Source organism: Trachypithecus francoisi, unplaced genomic scaffold (genome assembly GCF_009764315.1).
Source record: "Trachypithecus francoisi isolate TF-2019V2 unplaced genomic scaffold, Tfra_2.0 Lachesis_group16, whole genome shotgun sequence".
NCBI classification, from domain to species: domain Eukaryota; kingdom Metazoa; phylum Chordata; class Mammalia; order Primates; family Cercopithecidae; genus Trachypithecus; species Trachypithecus francoisi.
The window spans coordinates 88,233,943-88,259,003 of NW_022681461.1; the positions used below are offsets into that span (position 1 = coordinate 88,233,943).

Sequence of the window (25,061 nt, forward strand, 5' to 3'; positions counted from 1 at the left end):
CATGAATGGCTTGGCGCCCTCCTTGTGATAATGAGTTCACCCAAGATCTGATTGTTGAAAAGAGTCTGGGACACCTCCCCGCTGCCTGCTTTCTCCCTCTCTTGCCATGCGGCACACCTGATCCCCCCTTCATCGTCTGCATGATTGGAAGCTCCCTGCAGTCCTCACCAGAAGCAGATGCTGGTGCCAGGCTTCTTTTGCCGCCTGCAGAACTGTGAGCCAAACAAACCTCTTTTCTTCATAAATACTCAGTCTCACATATTCCTACATAGCAATGCAAAATGGACTGACACACCCAGGAGCCACTGATCAGAACTTCTCACACTTTAGTGTTACAACACAGATTCTGATGCAGTGAGTCTGAAGTGGGGCCAGGGAATCTGCATCTCCAACAAGCTCCCAGAGATGCCCAATAAAATACAGGATGGCCAGTTTAATTTGACTTTCAGATAAACAATAAATAATTATTTTTGATTTTTTCTTTTTAATTAAAAGTTTTGTTTTGTTTTGTTTTGTTTTTTTTGAGGCGGAGTCTCGCTCTGTCGCCCGGACTGGAGTGCAGTGGCCAGATCTCAGCTCACTGCAAGCTCCGCCTCCCGGGTTTACGCCATTCTCCTGCCTCAGCCTCCCGAGTAGCTGGGACTACAGGCACCCGCCACCTCGCCCGGCTAGTTTTTGTATTTTTAGTAGAGACAGGGTTTCACCGTGTTAGCCAGGATGGTCTCGATCTCCTGACCTCGTGATCCACCCATCTCGGCCTCCCAAAGTGCTGGGATTACAGGCTTGAGCCACTGCGCCCGGCCAAAAGTTTTATTTGGGCGGATAAAAAGTTTTATTTTGACATCATAGTAGAAATAGTACAGTGCAATTCTGTGTATCCTTTACCCTGTTTCTTCCAGTGGTAACATCTTATAAGACTATAGTACACAGTACAGTATCACTGCTGTGATATTGGCATCAATACCGTCAAGATACAGAACATTCCATCATCACAAAGATCTGTTCCCTCCACCACCATTCCCTCCTTAACGCCAGATGGCAATTAACTCGCTCTCCATTTCTATACTTTTCCCATTTTAGGAATGTTACATAAATGCAATCATATGATATGTAACCTTTTCAGCTTGGCTTTTTTCACTCAGTGTCATTCTCTCACAATTCAGTTGGGTTGCTGCATATATTGAGTATTGATCATGTTTTTTGGGATTTTTGTTTGTTTCTTTTTTTTTTTTTTTTTTTTTTGAGACAAGGTCTGGCTCTTTCACCCAGGCTGGAGTGCAGTGGCATGATCATATCTCACTGCTGCCCTGAAGCCTCCACTTCCTGGGCTCAAGCAATCCTCCTACGTCAGTCTTCCTAAATAGCTGGAACGACAGGTGCATGCCATCACACCCAGCTAATTTTTGTATATTTTTTATGTAGAGGTGAGGTTTTGCTATGTTGCCCAGGTTGGTCTTGAACCCCTGAGCTCAAGTGATCACCCACCCCAACCTCCCAGACTTCAGGAATTACAGGTGTGAGTCACTGTGCCTGGCCTCAATTGTATGTTCCTTCTTTCTTTTTTAAATTTATATGTATTTATTTATCTACTTTATTTATTATTTATTATTTATTTATATGTATTTATTTATTTACTTTATTTACTTTTTTTATTTACTGCACTCCAGCCCAGGCAACAGAGCGACACTCTGTCTCAAAAAAAAAAAAAAAAGTAGATAAAAATAATATGATGACCTTTCCTCAGCCCAGATTCTAGAAGTATCAAGAGTTTTCCCTCTTGCTTCACTCATCCCTTTTCCCTGAAGTGTTTTAAAGCAAATCCTGGACATTTTGTCATTTCAACCTCTGCCCCCCGCCCCCCGCCCCATGTCAGTATGCAATAAATAAATAAAGTAAATAAATAAATAAATAAAGTAATAAATAAATAAATAAAGTAAATAAAATAAAATAAAATAATTATTTATTTATTTATTTTTTTGAGACAGAGTCTTGTTCTGTCACCCAGGCTGGAGTGCAATGGCATGATATCGGCTCACTGAAACCTCCGCCTCCTGGGTTCAAGAAATTCTCCTGCCTCAGCCTCCCAAGTAACTGGGACTACAGTCACACACCACCACACCTGGCTAATTTTTTATACTTTTAGTAGAAATGGGGTTTTGCCATGTTGGCAAGGCTGGTCTGGAACTCTTGACCTCAGTTAATCTGCCTGCCTCAGCCTTCCAAAGAGCTGGGATTACAGGCATGAACCACCTTGCCTGGCCTCTTTTTTTTTTTTTTTTTTCCAATAGAGACGAGGTCTCATGATGTTGCCCAGTCTGGTCTCAAACTCCTGAGCTCAAGTGATCCTTTCACTTCAGCCTCCCAAAGTGCCAGGATTACAGGCATGAGCCACCACTCCCGCCTCTGTGTTCTTTCTTATTGCTGAATATTATTCTGTGGTATGGATGCACTACAGTTTATATAACCATTCACTCACTGAAAGCTAGTGGGTTGTTTCGAGTGTGGGGCTATTACAAATTAAGCTGTTACAAACATTTGTGTACATATTTTTGGGTGAATTTAAGTAAGTCTCCATTTCTCTGGCATAAAGGGCCAGGAGTGCAGTTGCTGAGTCATTAGGGAATTGCATGTTTAGCCATATAAGAAACTGTCAATCTATTTTCACAAATTTTTGGTGTAAGTAAAATATTGCATGGGACCTACTTATACTGAAAAATTAATTGTTTATCTGCGATTTGGGCGGATCACGAGGTTAGGAGATCGAGACCATCCTGGCTAACACAGTGAAACCCCGTCTCTACTAAAAATACAAAAAGCTAGCCGGGCGAGGTGGCGGGCACCTGTAGTCCCAGCTACTCGGGAGGCTGAGGCAGGAGAATGGCGTAAACCCGGGAGGCGGAGCTTGCAGTGAGCTGAGATCCGGCCACTGCACTCCAGCCCAGGCAACAGAGCGACACTCTGTCTCAAAACAAAAACAAAAAAAAAAAGTAGATAAAAATAATATGATGACCTTTCCTCAGCCCAGATTCTAGAAGTATCAAGAGTTTTCCCTCCTGCTTCACTCATCCCTTTTCCCTGAAGTGTTTTAAAGCAAATCCTGGACGTTTTGTCATTTCAACCTCTGCCCCCCGCCCCCCGCCCCATGTCAGTATGCAATTCTAAAACCAGGAACATTTTCTGACATAACCATAATGCCAGGATCACATTAATAATAACTCCTGTGTCACCTGATTCCTAATTCATGTTAAATGGTCCCTGGTTGCCACATACATGCCACTTTGCTTGTAGTTTGTTTGCCTCAAAGTCCAGATGGGGTCCACATCTTGCATTTGATTGATGTTTCTTTTTTATTTTTTCTTATTATAAATAGAGATGGGGTCTCACTATGTTGCCCAGGCTGGTCTCAAACTCTTGGGCTCAAGGGATCCTCCTGCCTCAGCCTCCCAAAGTGCTGGGATTACAAGCATAAGCCACCACACCTGGCCAGTATGTTTCTTATTAAGTAACCACATCCAGTACTACTGTGCAGGTGCCATCCCAGAGCACTTACCTGCACAGACAGGCCTTAGAGGCTCTTTATTGTGTTGTAACCAGGCTTGGAGTGATTATGCTGATGACTTATGAACATTAGCCCTGTTTATAGGGGATCTTGCACCATTGCACAGATGAGGTCGCTGAGGCTCAGGAAGATAACTTCCCAGAGGACCCTGTGCAGTGTGTCCAGGACCCGAATGGGAGCCGAGACCTGGGTGTGGCCTTGCGGCCTTGCTCTCACTTCACTGACCTGCGGCTCCTGAGGTTTGGTGCTGATTTGCATCAGCTTCTACTCATTACCAGGATTATATTCCGTGCCAGGCACAGAGAGGTATCAGTAGGCGAGTGATGTGAGAACAAGGAAGGGACAAGCTAGCTAATGATTTAATGAAGTACATATATTGCATTGAGATTGGGAGATGTCTGGCCTTGCCACAGAGTCCAGGAAGTCTTCTCAGAGGGGCTGGGCTGCCCCAGGCAGTTTCAGATGTCCCAGAGGGAGTGACACTGCAGGCAGGGTCCCTCCCTCTTGCCTGTTGTGACCCAGGGTGAACTGGTTAGAGGGAGGCTGGAGGTGAGTTTCGCAACCTGCAGCCTTGGCAACCAGGGACTGTACCCAGGGAAACAAAGGCAGCAGGGGAAGGCTGGGGAGAGGCCAGGACTGTGCTCCTGAACCTGGGGCCCAGCCTGCCGCAGAGTCACTCCAGAGAGGGGGTGAAGAAGGTGGACTTTGCTGTGAGGTGTGGAGGGTGGGGAGGAATGAAAGCAAGAGCAGGCAGAGTCCCTGGGGGTCAGCCCTGGAACCCTGCTGGGAGTAGACAGGCCAGAGGGGACGTGGGCCTGAGGGCGTAATGGACACCGTGGCCTTCAGGTGCCTGGGAAAGGCACTTCACTGCCATGCTCTTCAAGGCCAGCCTTAGCCAGCACAGTGCCTTACACCTGTAATCCTGGCACTTTGGGAGGCCAAGATGGGAAGATCACTTAAGATCAGCAATGTGAGACTAGCCTGGACAACATAGTCACAACCCATCTCTATTTAAGAAAAAGAAAAAAAACAAAAACAAAAACAAAAACAGGCCACACTCAGTGGCTCACACCCGTAATCCCAGCACTTTGGGAGGCCAAGGCAGATCACTTGAGGTCAGGCATTCGAGACTAGCCTGGCCAACACAGCGAAACCTGGTCTTTACCAAAAATAAAAAATCAGGTAGGTGTGGTGGCACATGCCTGTAGTCCCAGCTACCTGGGAGGCTGAAGCAGGAGAATCACTTGAACCTGGGAGGCAGAGGTTGCAGTAAACCAAGATCGCACCATTGCACTCCAGCCTGAGCGACAGAGCAAGACTGTCTCAAAAAACAAACAAACAAACAACCAAGGCCAACCTGACCCTTCTCAAGCTGATGTGTGTCCACATCACTCAGCTGCTTAGATGCCTCCCAGGGCTCCCTGTTGCCTATAGATAAGGCTCTGCCTATCTCATCAAAGCCCTCTATGCCCTGTCCTAGCCAACTGTTTGGAACCTCAGAGCCTTCCATAGCACATATCTGTTCCATCCACACAAATTCCCCTTCTAGAAAGACAGGGTGTGGGCTAGTCTGATGTTTTGGAAGTCTCTTCCAGTTCTAGGAGCTTGTCCAGCCTGGAAAAGAACATACTCAAGGAATGGGTCCTTGATGATAACCATGGTGTGAGGACAGCAAGAGCAGACCAGGCCGTAAGAGGAAACATTCCCAGTCCTGGCTCTGCTGTCCTTAGTACATGATTGTCAACCTCTCTGAGCCCCCAGCCCTCTGCGCTTGTAAATGGGGAATTCTTGTACTATGTCCTGGGGTGGTTGGGAGGTAAATCAAATAATACGATCAAAGCACCTGACACTGGGCCTGGCACATATATGACTCCCTAGATTATGGTTTCTAAAGAAAAGCTTTTTTTTTTTTTCTTTGAGACAGGATCTCACTCTGTTGCCCAGGCTGGAGTGCAGTGGCATGATCATGGCTCACTGTAGGCTGGAACTCCCAGGCTCAAGTGATCCTCCGGCCGGCCTCAGCGTCCCGAGTAGTTGGGACCACAGGTGTACATCCCTACGCCGGACTAATTTTTGTAATTTTTGTAGAGATGGGGCCTGTTGCCCAGGCTGCTCTTGAACTCCTGGCCTCAAGCAATCTGCCTTGGACTCCCAAAGTGCTGAAATTACAGACATGAGCCACTGTGCCCAGTCAAAAAGCACTTTAAAATCTATTTCTTATAGACATGGGAACATGTCTGATCCAGCTGCCTGCGTTCACCAGTAGGAAAACAATCAAGCCACCAGTTCATTCACGGAGGGGCCTGGAGACACTGCTGTGTAGGAAAGGATGGGAGTCCCCCAGCAGAACAGTTTGCCCCCTCAGGGAGTATATCCCCTGGCCCCTGAAACATACCGAGCAACAATGAAACTGGGTAATGGTAATGAGCTGTGACGAGCTTCTCCTGGCTAATGTACTGAGCACGTACGCTTAGCAAGTACCGGGTCCTGTCTTCAGTGCTTTACTGTGAATGAGGTGCTACTACTGTTGTCATTTTGTAGACAAGGAAACTGAGGCATAGAGAACTGAGGTCACTTGCCCAAGGCCGCACCGTGGTAAGGGATGTGGCAGGGATTCCACCCCTGGAAGCCGGCGTCTGCCTGCCCGCTTCACCTCTGCTACGCTGTGTGTCCTCCCTCTGCCCATCCTGCCACCCCTGTCTCCCAGTCTCCACCCTGAGCTGTTGGGATGCTCATTTGAGGTCGTGACTATGATGCTGTTGTAGAAACAGCTGCTCCCTTGAGTGCTGAGGGTTGTGACAGTGGCCTCACAACGTCTGCCTTTCTGGCAACGGAGGTCTGCCCTAGAGCGTCCCCAATCCGGTCCCCCACCTGCCTGGCTTCTCCTGGGTCCTTCTGTCCTGTCTTCCCCCTCTGCCCCAGGGCAACCCCTTGGAGACTTGGAGATGGTGCCTCTCCAGGCAGAGCAGCCCAAGCTAGGGTTCTGTGGGGTCTGTGAGGGGAGCAGGTGTGTCTCCCCTGATTTAGAGCTTGTACACCCCATCCATCAGAAGCCTGTTTCTGGCTGAGTGCTGGTCTAATGGGCAGAAGGTGGAAATGGCCTCCTGATGATAAATGCCCCTGACAGGCTTTTAGCAGCTCAGTCAATAGCCCACCAGGCTGGCTAATGTCTGCTCCTGCCTGTGGTCCTCAACGTAAAACCCTTTTAGAAGCAGAGCAATCTGCCAACCCAAGGCAGGGCAGGAGAGGTGGGGCAGAGAGGAGGGGTGGGGTGGGCTGGGGTGTGATCCAGCACCTTCCCTCATCAGCTGAGAAGGAAGAGAAGGCTGAGAAGGAAGAGAAGCTGTCTAGGGCTAGGCCCTCTGAGCCACGCCTAACCCTAAGGCACCTTCCTGGAGTCTGTGGGAGGTGGGAGGTGTGGGTCTGAATGAGGCTCCTGGGCAGTTTGCCTCCCGTCAGCCCGAGGGCAGCCTGACAATCAGCTCTTCTGGCTTTTCTTGAGAAACCACACTGCAGAAATTGGAGCATGGCTGTGGGCCAGAGTCTAGAGATAAAGGCCCTGAGAGCAATCAGTGCCCCACAGTCAAAGACACAGTACTGCTCTTGGCCTTCGACCCAGGAAACGATCCAAGAGAAAGGAAAGGCTGTGTGCAGGAAGGAGACCAGGGCATGGACTCACAGAGCACTGGTGCTCCCCCAGAGCACAGGAAGTACAGCACCAGGCTTACACTTGGGGGGCCAAAGGCCTGGGCTCAAGCCCAGCTCTGCCCCTCACCTTCGCAGTGACCCTGGGCGAGTCCCTGCTCCATGCTGGGTTTCCCCAAGTCTGCGGTCCAAGAGAGGGTGCTGGGATCCATTCGAGATGCCTGCCACAGGTGCAGGATAAGGCAGTGCAGCTGTGGGCTCCATTCCTGGTCTCTAGAGCCCTTCAGGAACTACAGTTTTATAACAGAAGTTTTTGGCTAATCCTGGATGGACCAATGTTTTCAGAAAATCTGTATTTTTGTTTTTAAACACCTTTTTAAATTGCAAAATTTACATAGCTAAAAAAAAGACAACGATATTAAAGCCAGCCATTTATTCCACCGTCTAGATATAACCATGATTAACATTTTGGCTCATTCCTTTTAGTTTTTTTTTTTTTTTTCAGTTTTGACATACAAATATACGTACGTATACATATAATAATAGCTTCTGTTGCTGAGCATTTATAGTAACATCTGACTGTTGGGCTCTTCATGCATAGTATCTCATTTAACTCTCAACAATCCTGCAAGGAAGAGATTATTATTCATTCACATTTTACAGATGAGGAAAAAGAGGCTTGCAAATTTTGAGCAGGTGCACAACACACTCAGGTTTTAATTTTTGAAAACTCACCTTGAGGACAATGTACAGGATGTCCTGGAGGCTAAGCAAGAGGTCACTGGCAGCTGGGCGCAGTGGCTCAAGCTTGTAATCCCAGCACTTTGAGAGGCCAAGGCGGGCAGATCACCTGAGGTCAGGAATTCAAGACCAGCCTGGCCAACAGGGCGAAACCCCGTCTTTACTAAAAAATACAAAAATTAGCCGGGCGTGGTGGCACACACCTGTAATCCCGGCTACTCAGGAGGCTGAGGCAGGGAGAATTGCTTGAACCTGAGAGGTGGAAGTTGCAGTGAGCTGAGATCGCACCACTACACCCCAGCCTGAGCAACAAGATGAGACTCCATATCAAAACAAGAAAAAAAAAGCACGGTTAGTGGCTTAAGCGTTGGTCCCATGGGGACCTGGGCCAGAGCCTGTAGGTGCAGTGTCCTTCCAAGACCGTAGCTCCAGGTACCGCCTTGCCAGGGCAGGGCAGGAAGCATGTACCTCTCTCCTCTGTCCTGCTGTGAAGGAGGCAGAGACCACTTGAAAGAAAGAAAATTTTCACCTCCCTCCATGTACATCACAAACGAAGGACACAAGTCCACATTCTTTCCCTTTTTTTGGTTCTCTTTCTCCCTGTGAATGTGTAGGTGTGTGTACAATTTTTTGTTTTCAGAACCATTTGAGGGTAAGTTACATCCATCTTAGCCCTTTATCCCTAAATACTTCTGTGTTTCCTAAAAATACAAATATTCTCTTACATTACCCTAGTGCATTATCAACTTCTATAAGTTTAATGTTGTGATAATACTTTAATCTACCGTTCTTGTTCAGATTTGTTAAATAATGTCCTTTATAGCGTTGTCCCCTCCAGTAGGGGATCCAGTCTAGGGGGAGGTGTCTGATCACTTTTTCCTGAGGGGAGAGAGCTGGATTAGCCAGAGTATTTCCAGAGGGAGGCACAGGACCACCTCCTCTGTTTGCAGAGCTACTAAAATGTATGTATAGGCCAGGCATGGTGGCCCATACCTATAATCCCACACTTTAGGAGAGCAAGGTGGGAAGATTGTTTGAGCCCAGGAGTTTGAGGCCAGCCTGGGCAACATAGCAAGACCCCATCTCTACAAATAATTTTAAAAATTAGCTGAACTTTGTGGCACGCCTGTAGTTCTAGCTTGGAACTTGGGAGGGTGAGGCAGGAAGATTGTTTTACCCCGAGTTCCAGGCTACAGTGAATCATGATTGCACCATTGCACTCAGCCTGGGCAACAGAGCAAGACCCTGTCTCTTTAAAAAAAAAAAAAAAAGTACAGTGTTCTCTCTACACAGATGGGGAGGTGATGGAGGAAGAGAAGGTTGGGTGTTCCCTGAGTCCACCTTGTTCTTGAAAGTCCCTCTAGAAAAAATCCTGAGACTATTGATTCTGCAAAGCCAAGGACTATGTTGTGTGTTCACCTTGCAATCAGCCCCTCCAACAGTACCTGTCCCCTGGGCACCTCGGGAATATTTGTGGGATGGATGGATGTTGGCCAGTTTTCTTCTCAGCTGTCTCTTTCACTTAGATATAAAAATGGTTGGGAGAGCATTCTGGTGGGTAGCTTAAGAACCTGGGACTAGATGGTGGATGTGGGCTGCATTGGCAAGCCGAGGGCCTGGGTCCTGGTCCCTCTTCTGCCAGGGCCATGCAATGTGATATGCAAAATGAATGGATTGGTCGCTGCCAGTCCAGGGTTCTGTGAATGAACTGGTGTGGTTTCTCTATGACCTCAAGAAATCCAAGTCTGTTGGTGGAGTTGGAAATAGCTTCAGGGCTTTGTGGCATGGGCTGGGGGACCTGTATGTCCCTCCCAGCATCTATATAGGAATTCTCATTAGGAAAGGGGAAAATGAGGGAAAAGACCCTTCTATGTAATTGAGATAGAATTCACATGCCAGAAAATTCACCATTTTTGGTTTTTTGTATTTTGTTTAAGACAGGGTCCCCTTCTGCTGCCCAGGCTGGAGTGCAGGGGCACAATCACAGCTCACTGCAGCCTTGACCTCCCAGGCTCAAGCAATCCTCCCACCTCAGCCCTCCAAGTAGCTGGGACTACAGGCGTGCAACACCACGCCTGGCTCTTTATTTATGTATTTATTTTTGAGACAGAAGTCTCACTCTTTTGCCCAGGCTGGAGTGCAGTGGCACGATCTCAGCGCACCGCAACCTCTGCCTCGCAGGTTCAAGTGATTCTTCTGCCTCAGCCTCCGGATCCACCCACCTCGGCCTCCCAAAGTGCTGGGATTACAGCCGTGAAACACCATACCAGGCCTAATTTTTTTATTTTTTGTAGAGACAGGATTTTGCTATGTTGCCATGTTGGAAAATTCACCATTTTTAAGTGTACAGTTCAGTGGATCTTAGTATATTCACAAGGCTGTGAATATACTGTGAATAAACTGTCACCACTACCTAATTTCAAAATCATTTCATCACTCCAAAAAGACACCCCTCACCCATTAGCAGTCACTCCCTATTGCCCCTTTTCCCAAGCCTGAGGCAACCGGAATCTGCCTTCTGTCTCCATGAATGTATTGTTCTGCATTTTTCATATGCATTACTTAGGGTTCCGGATACCAGGTACCAGGGGGATGCATTAATGTGCTCAGGTAATGAAACCACATCTGGAACATCATCTAAGTGGAATCACACAACGTTTGGCCTTTTGTGCCTGGCCTCTTCTTCTAGTGTTTTCCAGGTTCATCCATGCTGTAGCAGGGACCAGTACCTCATTCTTCTTTTTGCGGACAGTGGTATTCCGCTGCATGAATGTACTGCATTTTGTGTGTCCATCCTTCATTTGATGGGCATTTGGGTTGTTTCCACTTTTTGATATTATGAACAATACTGTTGTGAACATTGGTGAACCAGTTTCTTTCCTTTTTCTTTTTCTTTTTTTTTTTTTTTTGAGACATAGTTTCACTCTTGTTGCCCAGGCTGGAGTGCAGTGGCGCAATCACAGCTCACTGCAACCTCCGCCTCCCAGGTTCAAGTGATTCTTCTGCCTCAGCCTCCCGAGTAGCTGGGATTACAGGTGCGCGCCACCATGCCTGGCTAATTTTTATATTTTTGGTAGAGACAGGGTTTCACCATGTTGGCCAGGCTGGTCTCGAACTCCTGACCACAGGTGATCCACCCATCTTGGCCTCCCAAAGTGCTGGGATTAGGTGAACCAGTTTCTTATAGACTTATCTTTTCATTTTCCGTGGGGATAGACCTAGGAGTAGAATTGCTGGGTCATGTGGGAACCGTTTAACCTTTTGAGGAACTGCCAGACTATTTTCCAAAAGAGCTGCACCATTTTACATGCCCGCCAGCAGTGTATGTGGGGAAATGCCCTTTTATTGAACATCTGCCATGTGCTAGCCACAGTGCCAGACCTCCCTCCCATGATCCTCACACCAACCTGTGAAATACCTGTGATTGCTCCCTTTTACTGAGGAGGACATCAGAGCTCAGAGAAGTGAAGTAACTCCCCTGGATCACACAGGGAATAAGTAGTAAGGCCTAGATTCACACCCAGCTCTGTCCCTTACATGTTCCTATTGACTGGTTGCTGACTGATTATGTGACTGTCCAGATGCTAATGTGGAATCCACTTCCTCCCCAACCCTCCTGGGCACTGTCTTGCAGACAGGGAAGTTGGACCCCCACTACCCAAAGGTCTGCGGGCACAGAGGGAACGTTCTGGACGTCAAGTGGAACCCTTTTGATGATTTTGAGATTGCCTCCTGTTCTGAAGATGCCACAGTGAGTGTCAGCCCCTGAGGGGCTTCCCCTTCCTAAAGAGTGGGATTGGGGTGGGTGGGGTGGAACGGTACCTGTTCTTGGCTCTGGTGCCCCTGAGTCCATCGCGGAGTTGAGGTCACTGTGTGGGGAGGTGTTATGTTAGGTAGAGGAGGAGACGTTCTAGGTGCTGTAGGACTAGGGGCACCACCCCTCCTCTCTATGGGCCTTAGTTCCCCACCTATAAAATGGGCATAATAGCTCCACCCAGCTAATAAAGCCCAGTGAAAATGTATATTCCGATGGGAAAGCCTATCCTTTTGGGGGACTATAAAAGGCTACAAGAGGCATTTTTCTGGTGATCAGAAAAGATGTTCCACTTAATCCCACAGTGAAGAAGCGAGCTGTAAAAGGCTGTGAGGGCCTTGGATGAATGTGGACACTAAAACCATTCCAGCAGCTTCAGTCTCACTCACTTTTTTGAGCCTGTGTTCTGTACCAGGGTTATCATCCCTACCCCAACAATGTGCAGTGTTACTTATTTATAGTTCATTTCGTGCCCACTTCTAAAATATGATGGGTATGGCTTAAGACAAGAACCACAGATGTGCCAGGTTCAGTGGCTCACACCTGTAATCCCAGCACTTTGGGAGGTTGAGGTGGGAGAATCACTTCAGGCCAGGAGTTGGAGACCAGCTTAGGCAACATAGTGAGACCCTGTCTCTACTAAAAAATTAAAAATCACAGATATGGCCGGGCGCGGTGGCTCACGCCTATAATCCCAGCACTTTGGGAGGCCAAGGCGGGTGGATCACAAGGTCAGGAGATCGAGACCATCCTGGCTAACACAGTGAAACCCCGTCTCTACTAAAAATACAAAAAAATTAGCTGGGCGTAGTGGCAGGCACCTGTAGTCCCAGCTACCCGGGAGGCTGAGGCAGGAGAATGGCGTGAACCCGGGAGGCGGAGCTTGCAGTGAGCTGAGATCACGCCACTGCACTCCAGCCTGGGCGGCAGAGCGAGACCCCGTCTCAAAAATAATAATAATAATAATAATTCACAGATATGATCAGATGATTAAAATAAAGATAAAAGTTGTTATCACCATTTATTGTGAGCCACTGTATTCCTCACTGTCACCATGCTCATCGTCTCACAGTCTCCCTAGCAACCCCACAAGGTAGGACATTTTTCTAATGGAGAAGCTGAGGATCAGAGAGGTACAGCAACGTGCCTAATGTTTCACAGCCTGTGGGAGGCAGAGCCAGACTTCAGACTGAGGCCTGATTCCAGAGCCCATTCTGTTTCCAATGTGCCGTGACACATCCTTAAAGAGCAGCAGCCACAGATGGAGAAAGTGAGGAAATACTAGAAATGATGGCTAAGAGGGGTTGCAGCAGCCAAGCTCCTAGCTTAGCTAAGAGCTACCTGGCAGCCAAGGCAAAATGGGCAATAGAATGTATTGCAGAACCTTCAGTTAGATCAAAAGAAGCAGACCAGTTCATCAGGAAAGGAAAGCAGAAAATTCAAAGAGGATTTGTGTCGGTTTCCATATAGCAGATGCTGAGGAACGTAAAGGACAGTGTCTGCCGAGGTGATTTTACCAAAGGGACAGTCAGGTCCTGTGAGAATTGGCCCTGTCCCTAGGGAGTACAGGGCCTCTGGCAGGATGTCAGATATCTGAAACTGTCCCCACTTTTGTAATACCTGCCTTTTCAGAACTGCTTTGAAGTCTCCCATCAAGATCTTTATTAAATCTCTTGCTAGCCTCATTGCCTGCCACTGTCCCTTCCCCGATGCCCCAGGGCAGGACATAACTGTTGGGAGACTGAAGAAGGAAGGGGCTTTTCTCCCCGAAGCTATGCCCACAGTGAATTTATGGAGTGAATTCATTCCTGTTCCTCCCTGCGTTCAGGGCCTGGAGGACACGGTTGCTCCTCTAGCACTGGGGAGTCTTCTCTGCTTCAGTGTTGTGGGTGGTACCTGCATCTTCCAAACACACCTGTTCACAGTGTGTCTTCCTCCTGGGGTTCTATGTAGTGAGAGCCCTCACCAAACCGAAGTATCTGGAACCTGGCACTACTTTTGTGGAGTTGGCTTCCTGGTTTTAAATCCAAGATGACCAGGAAATAAATATTTGCTGAATTGAAAGCAAAGTCGTCTACCTGAAAAACCTGTATAACTCTAAGGGAAACAGTGTGTAAAATCAACTAGGGGCCAGAGAACCTTGCAGAACCAATAAGGAAGCTCAAGTCAGCAGCATCCCAAGCTCGCCTTGTACTCCATTTGTATACCTCCGTGACAGGGAGCTTACTCTCCACCATGGCAGCCCCCTCCATCTTCAGACAACACTACTCTGGAAGGAAGTCCCAGTGCCTCTCCTCAGGCCCTCACCATGAAATACAGGCCTCTGACCCCATCCAGTCCAGCCTTCTGACCTTCAGAGTTTCCTCTTGCAGGCCATCCAGGGTTGCACCTGCAAAGCAAGAAGTTTGTCCCTGCCCTGCTCCAGAGACCTCGCTGGCTCCCTAGTGCCCTGAGGATGCAGCCTAAACCCTTCATCCTGGCGTTTGAGGCTCTACCCTGGGCCTTTGGGACAAGAAGCGTGTAGAACACTGTACTGTGGGGGATATCCTAGCTTAGGAGGCCTGAAACCCAGCCACCTGCCCACCACCTCAGGCCAGCAGGGTGACAAAGATCTCTCAAGGGCAGATTTGGAGGCCTAGACTCATCCCTGGTCAGCACTGACCCCTGCTCGGGCTGGAGGAGCTTGGGGAAGCCCCTGTCCCTCTGAGGACCCTCAGCTGCCTCTCCACTGCCCCTCAGTGCCCATAGCCACTGAGTGGGAGGTGACTATGGAGAGAGCTCCCTTGGTCCTTCTGCTGGTCACTGCCAGATCTGTGGCTTAGGCTGGTGACGGTGCCAAGGTGCCCTGGCTGAGGCTCCCTTGGGCCATGTCTCCCCTGCCAGATTAAGATCTGGAGCATCCCCAAGCAGCTGCTGACCAGGAACCTCACGGCCTGCAGGAAGGAGCTCGTGGGCCACGCGCGCAGAGTGGGCCTGGTGGAGTGGCACCCCACGGCCGCCAACATCCTCTTCAGTGCGGGCTATGACTACAAGGTGAGTCTGGGTGTTCTTCTTCTGGGGCAGCCCCTACAAATTCCCACGAACTGGAATACAACAGAAATTTATTCTGTCACAATTCTGGAGACCAGAGATGGAAAACCAAGGTTTTGGGAGAGCCAGCTCCCTCCAGATGCCCTAGGGAAGAATCCTTCTGTGCCTCTCCCAGTTGGCTGATAGCTGCGTCACTCCAGGCTCTGCTTCTGTCTTCACACGGCCTTCTCTCTGTGTGTCCGTCTTCCTTATAGGAAGAGGAGAGCACCTGTCATTGGATCTAGGGCCCACCTAATCCATTATGATCTCATCTTAGCTAATTTCAGCTGCAAAGACCCCATTTCCAAATAAGGTCACATTCTGAGGTTCTAGGTGGATGTGAGTTTTCGGGGGACCCTGTTCAACTCATTACAGCTTGCCTGGAGGGGATGGGATGGCACTGCCCAGCAAATCATTCCCCTCACCCTGCTCCACTGACAACCAAGCATGCAGGTGGTAGACTTTGTAGATTGGGACCCACAGTACAGGAGACCTCGATTCTCTTCCGACTCAGTCTCTGACCTGCAGTATAGCCTGGGAAAGTGCCTTGACTTCTCTAGGCCTCAGTTTCCCAATCTGTACACAAATGGAATTGGTGGCACCATAGCTATGGCCTTTCAGTTCTTTCCTTTTGACACTACAGGGATTTACAGAGGCACCTCGGGACCCTCTGTGATGGATAAAAGGAAGGTGGGGGCCGAACATGGTGGCTCACACCTGTAATCTCAACAGTTTGAGAGGCAGAGGTGGGAGGATTACTTGAGCCCAAAAGTTTGAGACCAGCCAACATAGTGAGACCCTGTCTTTACAAAAAAATGGAAAAAATTAGCCAGGTGTGGTAGCATGTGCCAGTAGTCCCAGCTACTCAGGAGGCTGAGGTGGGAGGATCACTTGAGCCCAGGAGGCTGATGCTACAGTGAGCCATGATATGCTACTGCACTGCAGCCTGGGCAACCCTGTCTCAAAAATAAATAACTAAAATGGTTGTGGGGAGCACTGAGGGAACCTGGGCCCTTACTCTTCCGATCTGAAGCGCTTTCTCATCTGTTTGTACAGGGTGTCTGCAGAGCTGCTGCATGTGTTTGTGCTGGTTGTTCTGTACACAACTTCAAGGGGCACTAATCACGTCCTAGGCTATAGGAATGGATTGCCCTGGAGCTCTGCATGCACAGCCTGTGCAGCTAAACATACAGCCCTGTTGGTGTGTGGGAGGCACAAACTGTTGCTAATAACTGAAACCGCCTGGATTAGCTGGTTCCCTGGGGTCCTCCCAGCATGGATGTTTTGTAGCTCAGAGGCAGGTGGCGTTTTCCTTTACACCACTAGACAGCCTGGCCCTGAGATTCTCCCTCCTGCCACAAGCAGCTTCAGCCTGCACATCATCCTCCCACCGAGGCTTCTTGGCCAGGCTGCCAGCTGCGCCACCCTCCCGGGGATACTGTATTTCACTGCATCCTGGCCAGCGTGTGACTGTGGGGGCCAGGGGCGGGGTGGCCCCTGTGCTCAGAGTTGGCTCTCTGCCATGCAGGTGATGATCTGGAACCTGGATACAAAGGAGTCTGTCATCACAAGCCCCATGAGGACAATTAGCTGTCACCAAGATGTGATCCTCTCCATGTCCTTCAACACCAACGGCAGCCTGCTGGCCACCACCTGCAAAGACCGCAAGATTCGGGTTATCGACCCCCGAGCAGGCACCGTCCTCCAGGTCAGTGCTGGGCCAGGGACTGGCTCAGGCTCAGAGGAGCAAGGGGCAGAGTGGGGACGGGGGAGGCTTCAGAGAACAGGACAGTGATGCTGTGAGCGTCTGGGCCACGCCTTCACAGGCAGCACCCCCGTCTGTCCTCTCGGGATTGCTGGCAGGTGGGATATGCCCTTTCCATTTTGTAGGTGTGAAAACTGAGGCCCTTGAGAGATGAAATGACTTACCCACATGGAGAGCTGGAGTCTGAACCTTGTCTGACTCCAAAGCTTGTTGGCGTGCCTCAGCTCTGGCCAGGGGGTCAGGAGAGCCGACCATACCACTGTTTAGCCACTGTGCAGCCTTGGGCAAGCACTTCCTGCTCTGGACCTCTGTTTTCTCCTTTGCAACAATGGGCTGTTAGTCCTTCCTCTCTGAGGATTAGATAAGACAGGCCAGGTGGCAGTGCCCACCCTTGTAGGGGTGCCTGATACTTTTTCAGCAAAAACAGGGAGCTGGGCAGAAGTTTGCTTCTGTTCTTGCTCAGAAAAATAACTCTTAACAAAGATAGCCGGGAGAGACTCCATGTGGATGACAGGGATCCAGGTGGTGCCCCTGGAAGAATCTCCAGGCAGAGCTGGGGCGAGAAAGGGAGGCCTTCCAAGTAGAGCAGCAGCATAAGCAAAGCAGGGAGGCCAGAAACCCTAGCTGCCCCCTGAAACCCCCTCCAGTGTTTCTCCAATACCAACTGCACATGTCCCTCCAGGAGGCCAACTACAAAGGGCACCGGGCCAGCAAGGTGCTGTTTCTGGGGAATCTGAAGAAGCTGATGTCCACGGGCACATCCCGATGGAACAACCGGCAGGTGGCCCTGTGGGACCAGGTGAGGGCTGCACCCCATCCCTCACCATCACCCCTCAGCTGAGAGCCAGCGTCATTCATTCATGCATGCATTCATTCAGACACCCATTTATGTCTCACACATTTAGTGTAGACTGCCAGGTGCTGGGGATCCGGGGATGAATAGCAGGGAGATGCCGATAGCCCCGGATGAACCCAGACCCTGTGCATCTTGCCACTCTAGGGAGATGGGTCAGGATCCAGGGGATGCCCTGCGCTAGAGGAGGAGAGGTAGCTGAGTCTGGGACCACGACTAGGAGGAAGTGAGAAGGAGAGGGCCATCTGGGCAGAGGGGGCACCTGGAGCAAATGTGGTACTAATTTGGGGAGATTTCATCAGGACAGCTGAGGGTGGAGTGGGGCGAGGTGAGGGCCAAGCTGGCGGTAGTGTTTTGAGGGAGCATTTGACAGGAGTTTCAAAGATTGACAAATCACACTTTCTCTCTGAGTCTCCTTCATCTATTAAAATAAATTTTAAAAAACAGGTAGGGGAAGATTGGAATGAGATCAGGTGTGTCAAAAGTGATTTGTTATGGCCAGGCATGGTTGTACGTGCATGTAATCCCTGCACTTTGGAAGGCCATGGTGGGAGGATCGCTTGAGGCCAGGAATTCGAGACCAGCCTGAGCTACACAGCAAGACCCCCATCTCTGCAGAAAATCAGCTGGGTGCAGTGGTGCACGTCGGATCGCTTGAGCCAAAGAGTTTGAGGCTGCAGTGAGCTGTGATCGCACCACTGCACTCCAGCCTGGGTGACAGAGTTAGACCTTGTCTCAAAAAAAAAAAAAAAAAAAAAAGTGATTTGTAAAGGGCAGAGAGCTCACAAAATAGGTGGCAGCAGCATTTTAGTGCCTTTAAGATGTCATCTCCACCAGAGAGTAGCCCACACACTGGAACCCAAGAACCAGGGACATCTTCCCCAGCACACACATAGAAAAAAATCTCACTTTTTCTCTGACACACACACTCTCGCCCAGAGCACCATGGCAGGAATTCTTATCTCTGGGAGCACCACTGAGGGCCCCCAGGAGTGACCCAGGCCTTCCCTGCCTCCCCTTCCCCTGCAGGATGACCTCTCTGTGCCTCTGTTGGAGGAGGACCTGGACGGCTCCTCGGGCGTGCTGTTCCCCTTCTATGACGCAGACACCAGCATGCTCTACGTGGTGGGGAAGGTCGGCTTGGCACGGGAGGGAGGTGACTGCCTGGACCCCTGAGACAGGGGCAGACAGCAACCTGGGGCTGTTGGGAGCACGGGGCAGGGATGGGCAGGCCACTCGTCCCCTGTGAGAAGGAAGCCCTCCCATCCTCCTGGCCCCCTAAGAACACCTGGAGCCAGGGCTCTGGCTGGACACCTTGAGCTTGTCCCTTCCCAACTGCAGGCCCAGATATGGGGGGACCATTGGTGTTTCTCAGCAGCGGCACCTGCTGAACTGGGGGCAGAACAGGTCTCCACTGGGTAGGACTATCCCATATCTGGCAGCCCTGGCTCCTGCCCACCAATGCCAAGAACAGCATCTCTCCCCCTCCATCCAAGTCATTATGACAACCAGAAATGTCCCCCATGGTAAGACCTTCTGGATGACCTCTGAGGCCACCCCAGTTCTGACCTTTGCTGCTGCTCTCAGATAGGAGCGGGATTTGGACTTGTCTTCCCAGAGCTTCTGTCTTAGAGGAACAAGGGTGGGCTTTGGGTCATGGTGGGGGAGGACTGAATTTTAAAATAAGGGCCTGGGCCCAGCACAGTGGCTCATGCCTATAATTCCAGCACTTTGGGAGGCCAAGGTGGGAGAATCAGTTGAGCCCAGGAGTTCAAGACCAGCCTGGGCAGCATAGTGAGACCCCATCTCTACGAAAATGAAAAAATAAAAAATTAGCCAGGCGTGGGCACACACCTGTGGTCCCAGCTACTTGGGAGGCTGAGGCGAGAAGATGGCTTGAGCCCAGGAGGTTGCAGTGAGCTGTGATTGCACTACTGCTCTCCAACCTGGGCAATAAAGTGAGACCCTGTCTCAAAAAAATAAGACAAAATATAAAATAAGATGAAGATCCCCCCCATCACCCTCCTGCCTTGGTGACAGGGCCCCCGGTTTCCTGGTATTCCCTTGAGTGAGATGGGTTTGCCGATCATCAAAAAAAAAAGCCAGGTTTTTGCTGCATGGCTGGGTTGCTGATGAGCTGATGAGATCCAGCTCTGAATCTCACCCTCCGCTTCCTCCTCCTCCTCAGGGAGATGGCAACATTCGCTACTACGAGGTGAGCGCCGACAAGCCTCACCTGAGCTACCTGACTGAGTACCGCTCCTATAACCCACAGAAGGGGATCGGTGAGTGAGGGACACTGAAGTTCATGCCTGTAATCCCAGCACTTCGGGAGACCCAGGAAGGAGAATCGGGGTCAGAGCTTCAGTGCTGGGTCTGGGGAGACAGGGATGAGTCAGATGGGAGGAGAAACAGCATAACAACACTCTGACTTATGGGGGCTGTACTTGAGGTGGGCAGCAGCACAAAGGAGGAAGTTGAGGAAGGCTTCTCAGAGGAGGCAACATTGGAGGAACTGAAAGAGGAAGCGGAGCCCAGCAGAGGAGAGAGGGATGTGTTCTAGGTCAAGGTTAAGCAGTTGCAACAAGAGCAGAGATGGAAAGGGCTGACCTAAAAGAGCCTCCAGGAAGCAGTCCTCAGCTCCTTTCTAAGTGTGTCTGAGGATAAAAACCCAGCTATATTTCTGTAATCTACAAGAAACCCACTTTAAACATAAAGACATGGCTAGATGAAAAGTAAAGGACTGGAGAAAGATGCACCATGCTAACCCTACTCAAAAGGAATCTGGAGTAGTTTGATTGAGAGCATTTGGGTCACAGGAGCTGTGGGGATGGAGATGGAGACCCTTAAGCAGAGCAAACTGCCTATAAAAGTTCAGCTAATCCATCACTTTAGGAGGCCGAGGCTGGAGGATCTCTTGAGCCTAGGAATTCCAGGCTAGCCTGGGCAACAAAGTCAGACTCCTGTCTCTACAGATAAATAAAAAAATTGAGGTTCATGCCTGTGGTCCCAGCTACTTGGGAGGCTAAGACAGGAGGATCGCTTGAGCCCAGGAGTGTGAGGCTGCAGTGAGCTATGATCGTGCCACTGGACTCCAGCCTGGGCAACAGAGTGAGACCTTGTCTCAGAAAGAAAAAATAGTTTAGCTAAAATAATTTAAATCTTTGAAGGTGAAGAGTCTGATTAATTCAACTCTGTTTCCCAGCATAGGGCCCAGTCCAGTGTAGGTGTTTGTCCCTGAGCTCTTTTCTGGGAGGAGGCTGGCCTCTGTTCAGGTCCAGGTGTGCATCCTGGCTTTGGCCCTTGCACTGTGGCCCCAGCCCAGCCAGAACCTCTTGGCCCTCCCTAACTGCCTGCAGGTGTCATGCCAAAGAGAGGACTTGACGTGTCCTCCTGCGAGATCTTCCGCTTCTACAAGCTGATCACAACCAAAAGCCTCATCGAGCCCATCTCCATGATTGTGCCCCGGCGGGTAAGGGCAGTGGGGACCGCGTGGGAGGGAGGTGGGGAATCTGTCCTGGAGAAGACAGATCCAGGGCTGTCCGGTACCAGAGCATGGAGTCCACATTCATGGGGCAACCACAGAGCGAACTTTCTCACAGCCAGGGTGACATCAGTGGGCGTCAGGAATCCTGGGTCTTGGCCCACCTCTGTTCTTGAGCTGCTGCGTGACCTCGGGCAAGTCCCTTTGTTCTCTGGGCCTCGGTTTCCTCAATTCAGCAGGGGTTGGGGAGAGCCTGGACTCCCAGCTCTAAGGGCTCTTCCCATCTGAGCAGCCTACCCTACCACCCTCCTCACTGTCTGGATTTCTCCTGCAGTCAGAATCCTACCAAGAGGACATATACCCTCCAACAGCAGGGGCCCAGCCCTCCCTGACGGCCCAGGAGTGGCTCAGCGGGATGAATCAAGGTGAGGAAGACAGAGGAGAGGCCCAGACAAATGTGGCAGGAACGTGGAGTGCCCAGTGGCCCCAAGCACCTGAGAGGCGTTGGGCCTGGATTTTTATTCTCTCATAACCTCAGAGGCCATGCCCTTGACCTTCAGTCCGCAGTGGGTAGCATGGTCACATACAGGTCCAGGAAGTCAGGGGGCTTGACCCGAGGGCTCAGGAAACTCCAGCTCAAGGGACTTTGCCCCATGGAAAGCTTCTTTACACTCTGGGGCTATGCGGGGTGCCTGGACCACCTCAGCCAGACTCCCCATCCCCGTTCCCCACCCCTAGCTCTGCAATTCTTTTTTTTTTTTTTCTTTTTTTTTCTTTTTTTTGGAGACAGAGTCTCGCTTTGTTGCCCAGGCTGGACTGCAGTGGTACAATCTCAGCTCACTGCAACCTCCACCCCACCCCCGCATTCAAGTGATTCTCATGCCTCAGCCTCCTGAGTAGCTGGGACTACAGGCACGTGCCACCATGCCCAGCTAATTTTTTGTATTTTTAATAGAGATGGAGTTTCGCCATGTTGGTCAGGCTGGTCTCAAACTCTTGACCTCAAGTGCTCCACCTGCCTCGGGAAGTGTTGGGATTACAGGCGTGAGCCACCGTGTCTGGCCTTTTTCGATTCTTCTTGACCCAGGAAGTCCTCCAGGCAGCAACTCCTACGCACCCAGGTCCCTCTGCCTGCTCTGCCTGTCCTGAGCCACTCTCCCGCTCCTGCCAACATGAGGGCAGCCCAGCGGAAGCAGCTGCTCCCTCTCCCTTCCAACCCCCCAAACTTCCTTCACCCCCACCCCAGTGGCTGAGTGAGCCTCCTGGTGTACTGGAAGAGCCTCTGCCTTGGGGGACGGGGACCAGTGCCAAGTCCTAGTTCTGGATAACCTTAAGTAGGTTTTGCTCCCTGGGCCTCAGTTTCCTCATCTGTAGCCGTGATGCCAGCCTCCCCTGCTTCTTGGAGGTGGTGAGAGAACTAATGGACTTGGTAGACGGCGGGTGCAGTGTGGGTGGGACTGTCCTTACAAAGCAAGGGCAAGGTCTCACGTGAGCTTGAAGTGTTTGGGGGCTGCTCCAGTGCAGGCTCCGTGCTGTTCCTACAAAACAAGCTTCACTTCGAGGGTGGCACTTGTGGGTATTTGTGTCTGTTAGCCCTGCTCTGTGGCTTCGTGCCTGTCCATATGTAGCTGTATTTCCCACACCTGTTGCATGGATCTGCATGGCTCTGAGTATCTCTGCATGCTGCCTGTGTCACTGGTGCCCTATATGCCCATCTTCCCATGGGCACCCAGTCCTCACACAGCTCTGCTTCCCTTCCAGACCCAATCCTGGTGTCACTTAGGCCTGGCTCTGAGCTGCTGAGACCCCACCCACTGCCTGCAGAGAGACCTGTCTTCCATTCCATGGCCCCAGCCTCACCCCGGCTCTTGAACCAGACAGAAAAGCTAGCTGCAGAAGATGGCTGGAGGTCTTCCTCCCTGTTGGAGGAGAAGATGCCAAGATGGGCAGCTGAGCACAGGCTGGAGGAGAAGAAATCCTGGCTGACAAATGGCTTTGATGTTTTCGAATGCCCCCCACCAAAGACAGAAAATGAGGTGTGAAGGAGAACGGGGTGGGCCTTTCACATGGGGCAGCTGGGGTGGAGGGCAGCAGATCCAGGCTGAGAAGAAGGAAGAAAATGAGGCATGAGAAGAATAACCATCTATTTGGCCTGGCCTGGTTGCTTGACTCATTTTGTTAATTCATTCAACAAACAGGCAGTGAGCTCCGTCTTATGCCAAAATAATGGGCATAGATAAAGATGGTGGGAGGCCAGGCACGGGGGCTTATGCCTGTAATCCCAGCACTTTGGGAGGCCAAGGCAGGCAGATCATGAGGTCAGGAGTTCGAGACCAGCCTGGCCAACATAGTTAAACCCTATCTCTACTAAAAATATAACAATTAGTCGGGCGTGGTGGCACGCACCTGTAGTCCCAGCTACTCGGGAGACTGAGGCTGGAGAATGGCTTGAAACCGGGAGGTGGCTGGAGGTTGCAGTGAGCCAAGATCATGCCGCTGCGCTCCAGCCTGGGCAACAGAGCAAGACACCATCTTAAAAAAAAAAAAAAAGATGCGGGGACCAGGTGCAGTGGCTCACACCTGTAACCCCAGCACTTTGGGAGGCCAAGGTGAGTGGATCACTTGAGGCCAGAAGTTTGAGACCAGCCTGGCCAACATGGTGAAACCCTGTCTCTACTAAAAATACAAAAGTTAGCTGGGTATGATGGTGCGTGCCTGTAATCCCAGCTACTCTGGAGGCTGAGGCAGGAGAATCCCTTGAACCCAGGAGGCAGAGGCTGCAGTGAGCCAGGATCACACCACTGCACTCCATCCTGGGCAACAGAGTAAGACTCCGTCTCAAAAAAACGAAAGAAAGAAAGATGGTGGGAAACCATCTGTAAAATGAAGAGGGTTTGACCTGGTGGGTATCAAAGTTTTTCCAGTTCTGACATTATAGGATTCTCTGTGCTTTCAAAGTCCATATTTGTTAAGTGCCTACTGTGTGGCAGATCCTGCGGTAGGCACTTTGATATAGCATGTGATTGAATTCTCTCAACAGCCCTGGAAGTCAGTCTAAAGTGGCTAAGAACACAGAGGCTGGCATCTCACAGATGGATTCTGATCCTGGCTCTGCTGAGTACTAATTTAGGGTCTCAGACCCAGAGACTGAATGTCTCTAAGCTGCCGTTTCCACAGTGGTACAGTGGGGACACTGGCACTGCCACCCTTATAGGGGTGTCAAAACGTTCCAGTGGATAACGAAGGCCCTTAGGGCATCACTAAACATCTAACACCCATTCTGCACAGCGGCAACAATTATGATAATGACGAGGGCAGTTTTTTGACCCCATTTCCCAGAGAAAGTAATGGAAGCTCAGAGTGGGTAAATAACTTACCCAAGGTCACACAGTTCAGTGGTGGCAAAAACACCAATCCCCAGACTTCAGAGCCAGGCATCCTTTCCTCTATTTCATGGAGGATCTCTGGAGGCAAAATACATCTGAAACATGCCAGTCTTCTTGAATTTCATTTACGGGGTGAAGAAAACAAGGTGTTTGTAAAAGATCTATGCAGTGACAGCCTCATCAGCCCTCAGCCATGTTAATGTAACCACCTCCACATTTCTGAGTCAAAGAGGGATAGTGGTTTAGCTTTCAGCTGGTGTTCTGACACCCTGGTGATCCTGCCTTCCAATCTTTCTTCCCCAGTTGCTGCAGATGTTCTACCGGCAACAGGAGGAGATCCGAAGGCTCCGGGAGCTGTTGACCCAGCGAGAGGTCCAGGCCAAACAGTTGGAACTGGAGATCAAAAACTTGCGGATGGGCTCAGAGCAGCTCTGAGCAGAGACTTCTGCCCTCCTCACCCTCAGGGACACCACTCGGCTCCGTGGGGAGGTTTAGAACCAAACCACAAGTCCCCCCAAGAACAACCACTATTTCTGTATTTTTTACCAGAAAACAAAACTCTCCATCGCTGAAAGAGATTCCAGTGGGACATGGTGCCGTTTTTCTATTTGCCTTCTTGCAACAACAGTTTCTGAATTGACTGTTTTCAGATGATGCCTTCTGTTGAATTCTGTTATTAAGGGTCCATGATGAGCTGTAACTTCTCAAGAGGAAGGAACACAGTAGAAAACTAGAGCTGGAAGGA

The 25,061-nt window shown here is 50.2% G+C and overlaps 1 protein-coding gene across 2 annotated transcripts in view; it reads left to right on the plus strand.

The window, feature by feature from the left end:
• The window catches only part of CORO2A (coronin 2A), a 68,416-nt gene extending 43,355 nt beyond the window's left edge, over window positions 1-25,061 (plus strand). For both annotated transcript variants that reach the window (XM_033238007.1, XM_033238008.1), the window contains exons 3-12: window positions 11,580-11,696; window positions 14,643-14,792; window positions 16,357-16,536; window positions 17,276-17,392; window positions 18,476-18,580; window positions 19,635-19,731; window positions 20,806-20,918; window positions 21,265-21,355; window positions 22,692-22,966; window positions 24,620-25,061. In XM_033238007.1, coding sequence (XP_033093898.1) covers window positions 11,580-11,696; window positions 14,643-14,792; window positions 16,357-16,536; window positions 17,276-17,392; window positions 18,476-18,580; window positions 19,635-19,731; window positions 20,806-20,918; window positions 21,265-21,355; window positions 22,692-22,966; window positions 24,620-24,751 — 1,377 coding nt within the window. In that variant the 3' untranslated portion in view covers window positions 24,752-25,061. The remainder of the gene's footprint in view (window positions 1-11,579; window positions 11,697-14,642; window positions 14,793-16,356; window positions 16,537-17,275; window positions 17,393-18,475; window positions 18,581-19,634; window positions 19,732-20,805; window positions 20,919-21,264; window positions 21,356-22,691; window positions 22,967-24,619) is intronic.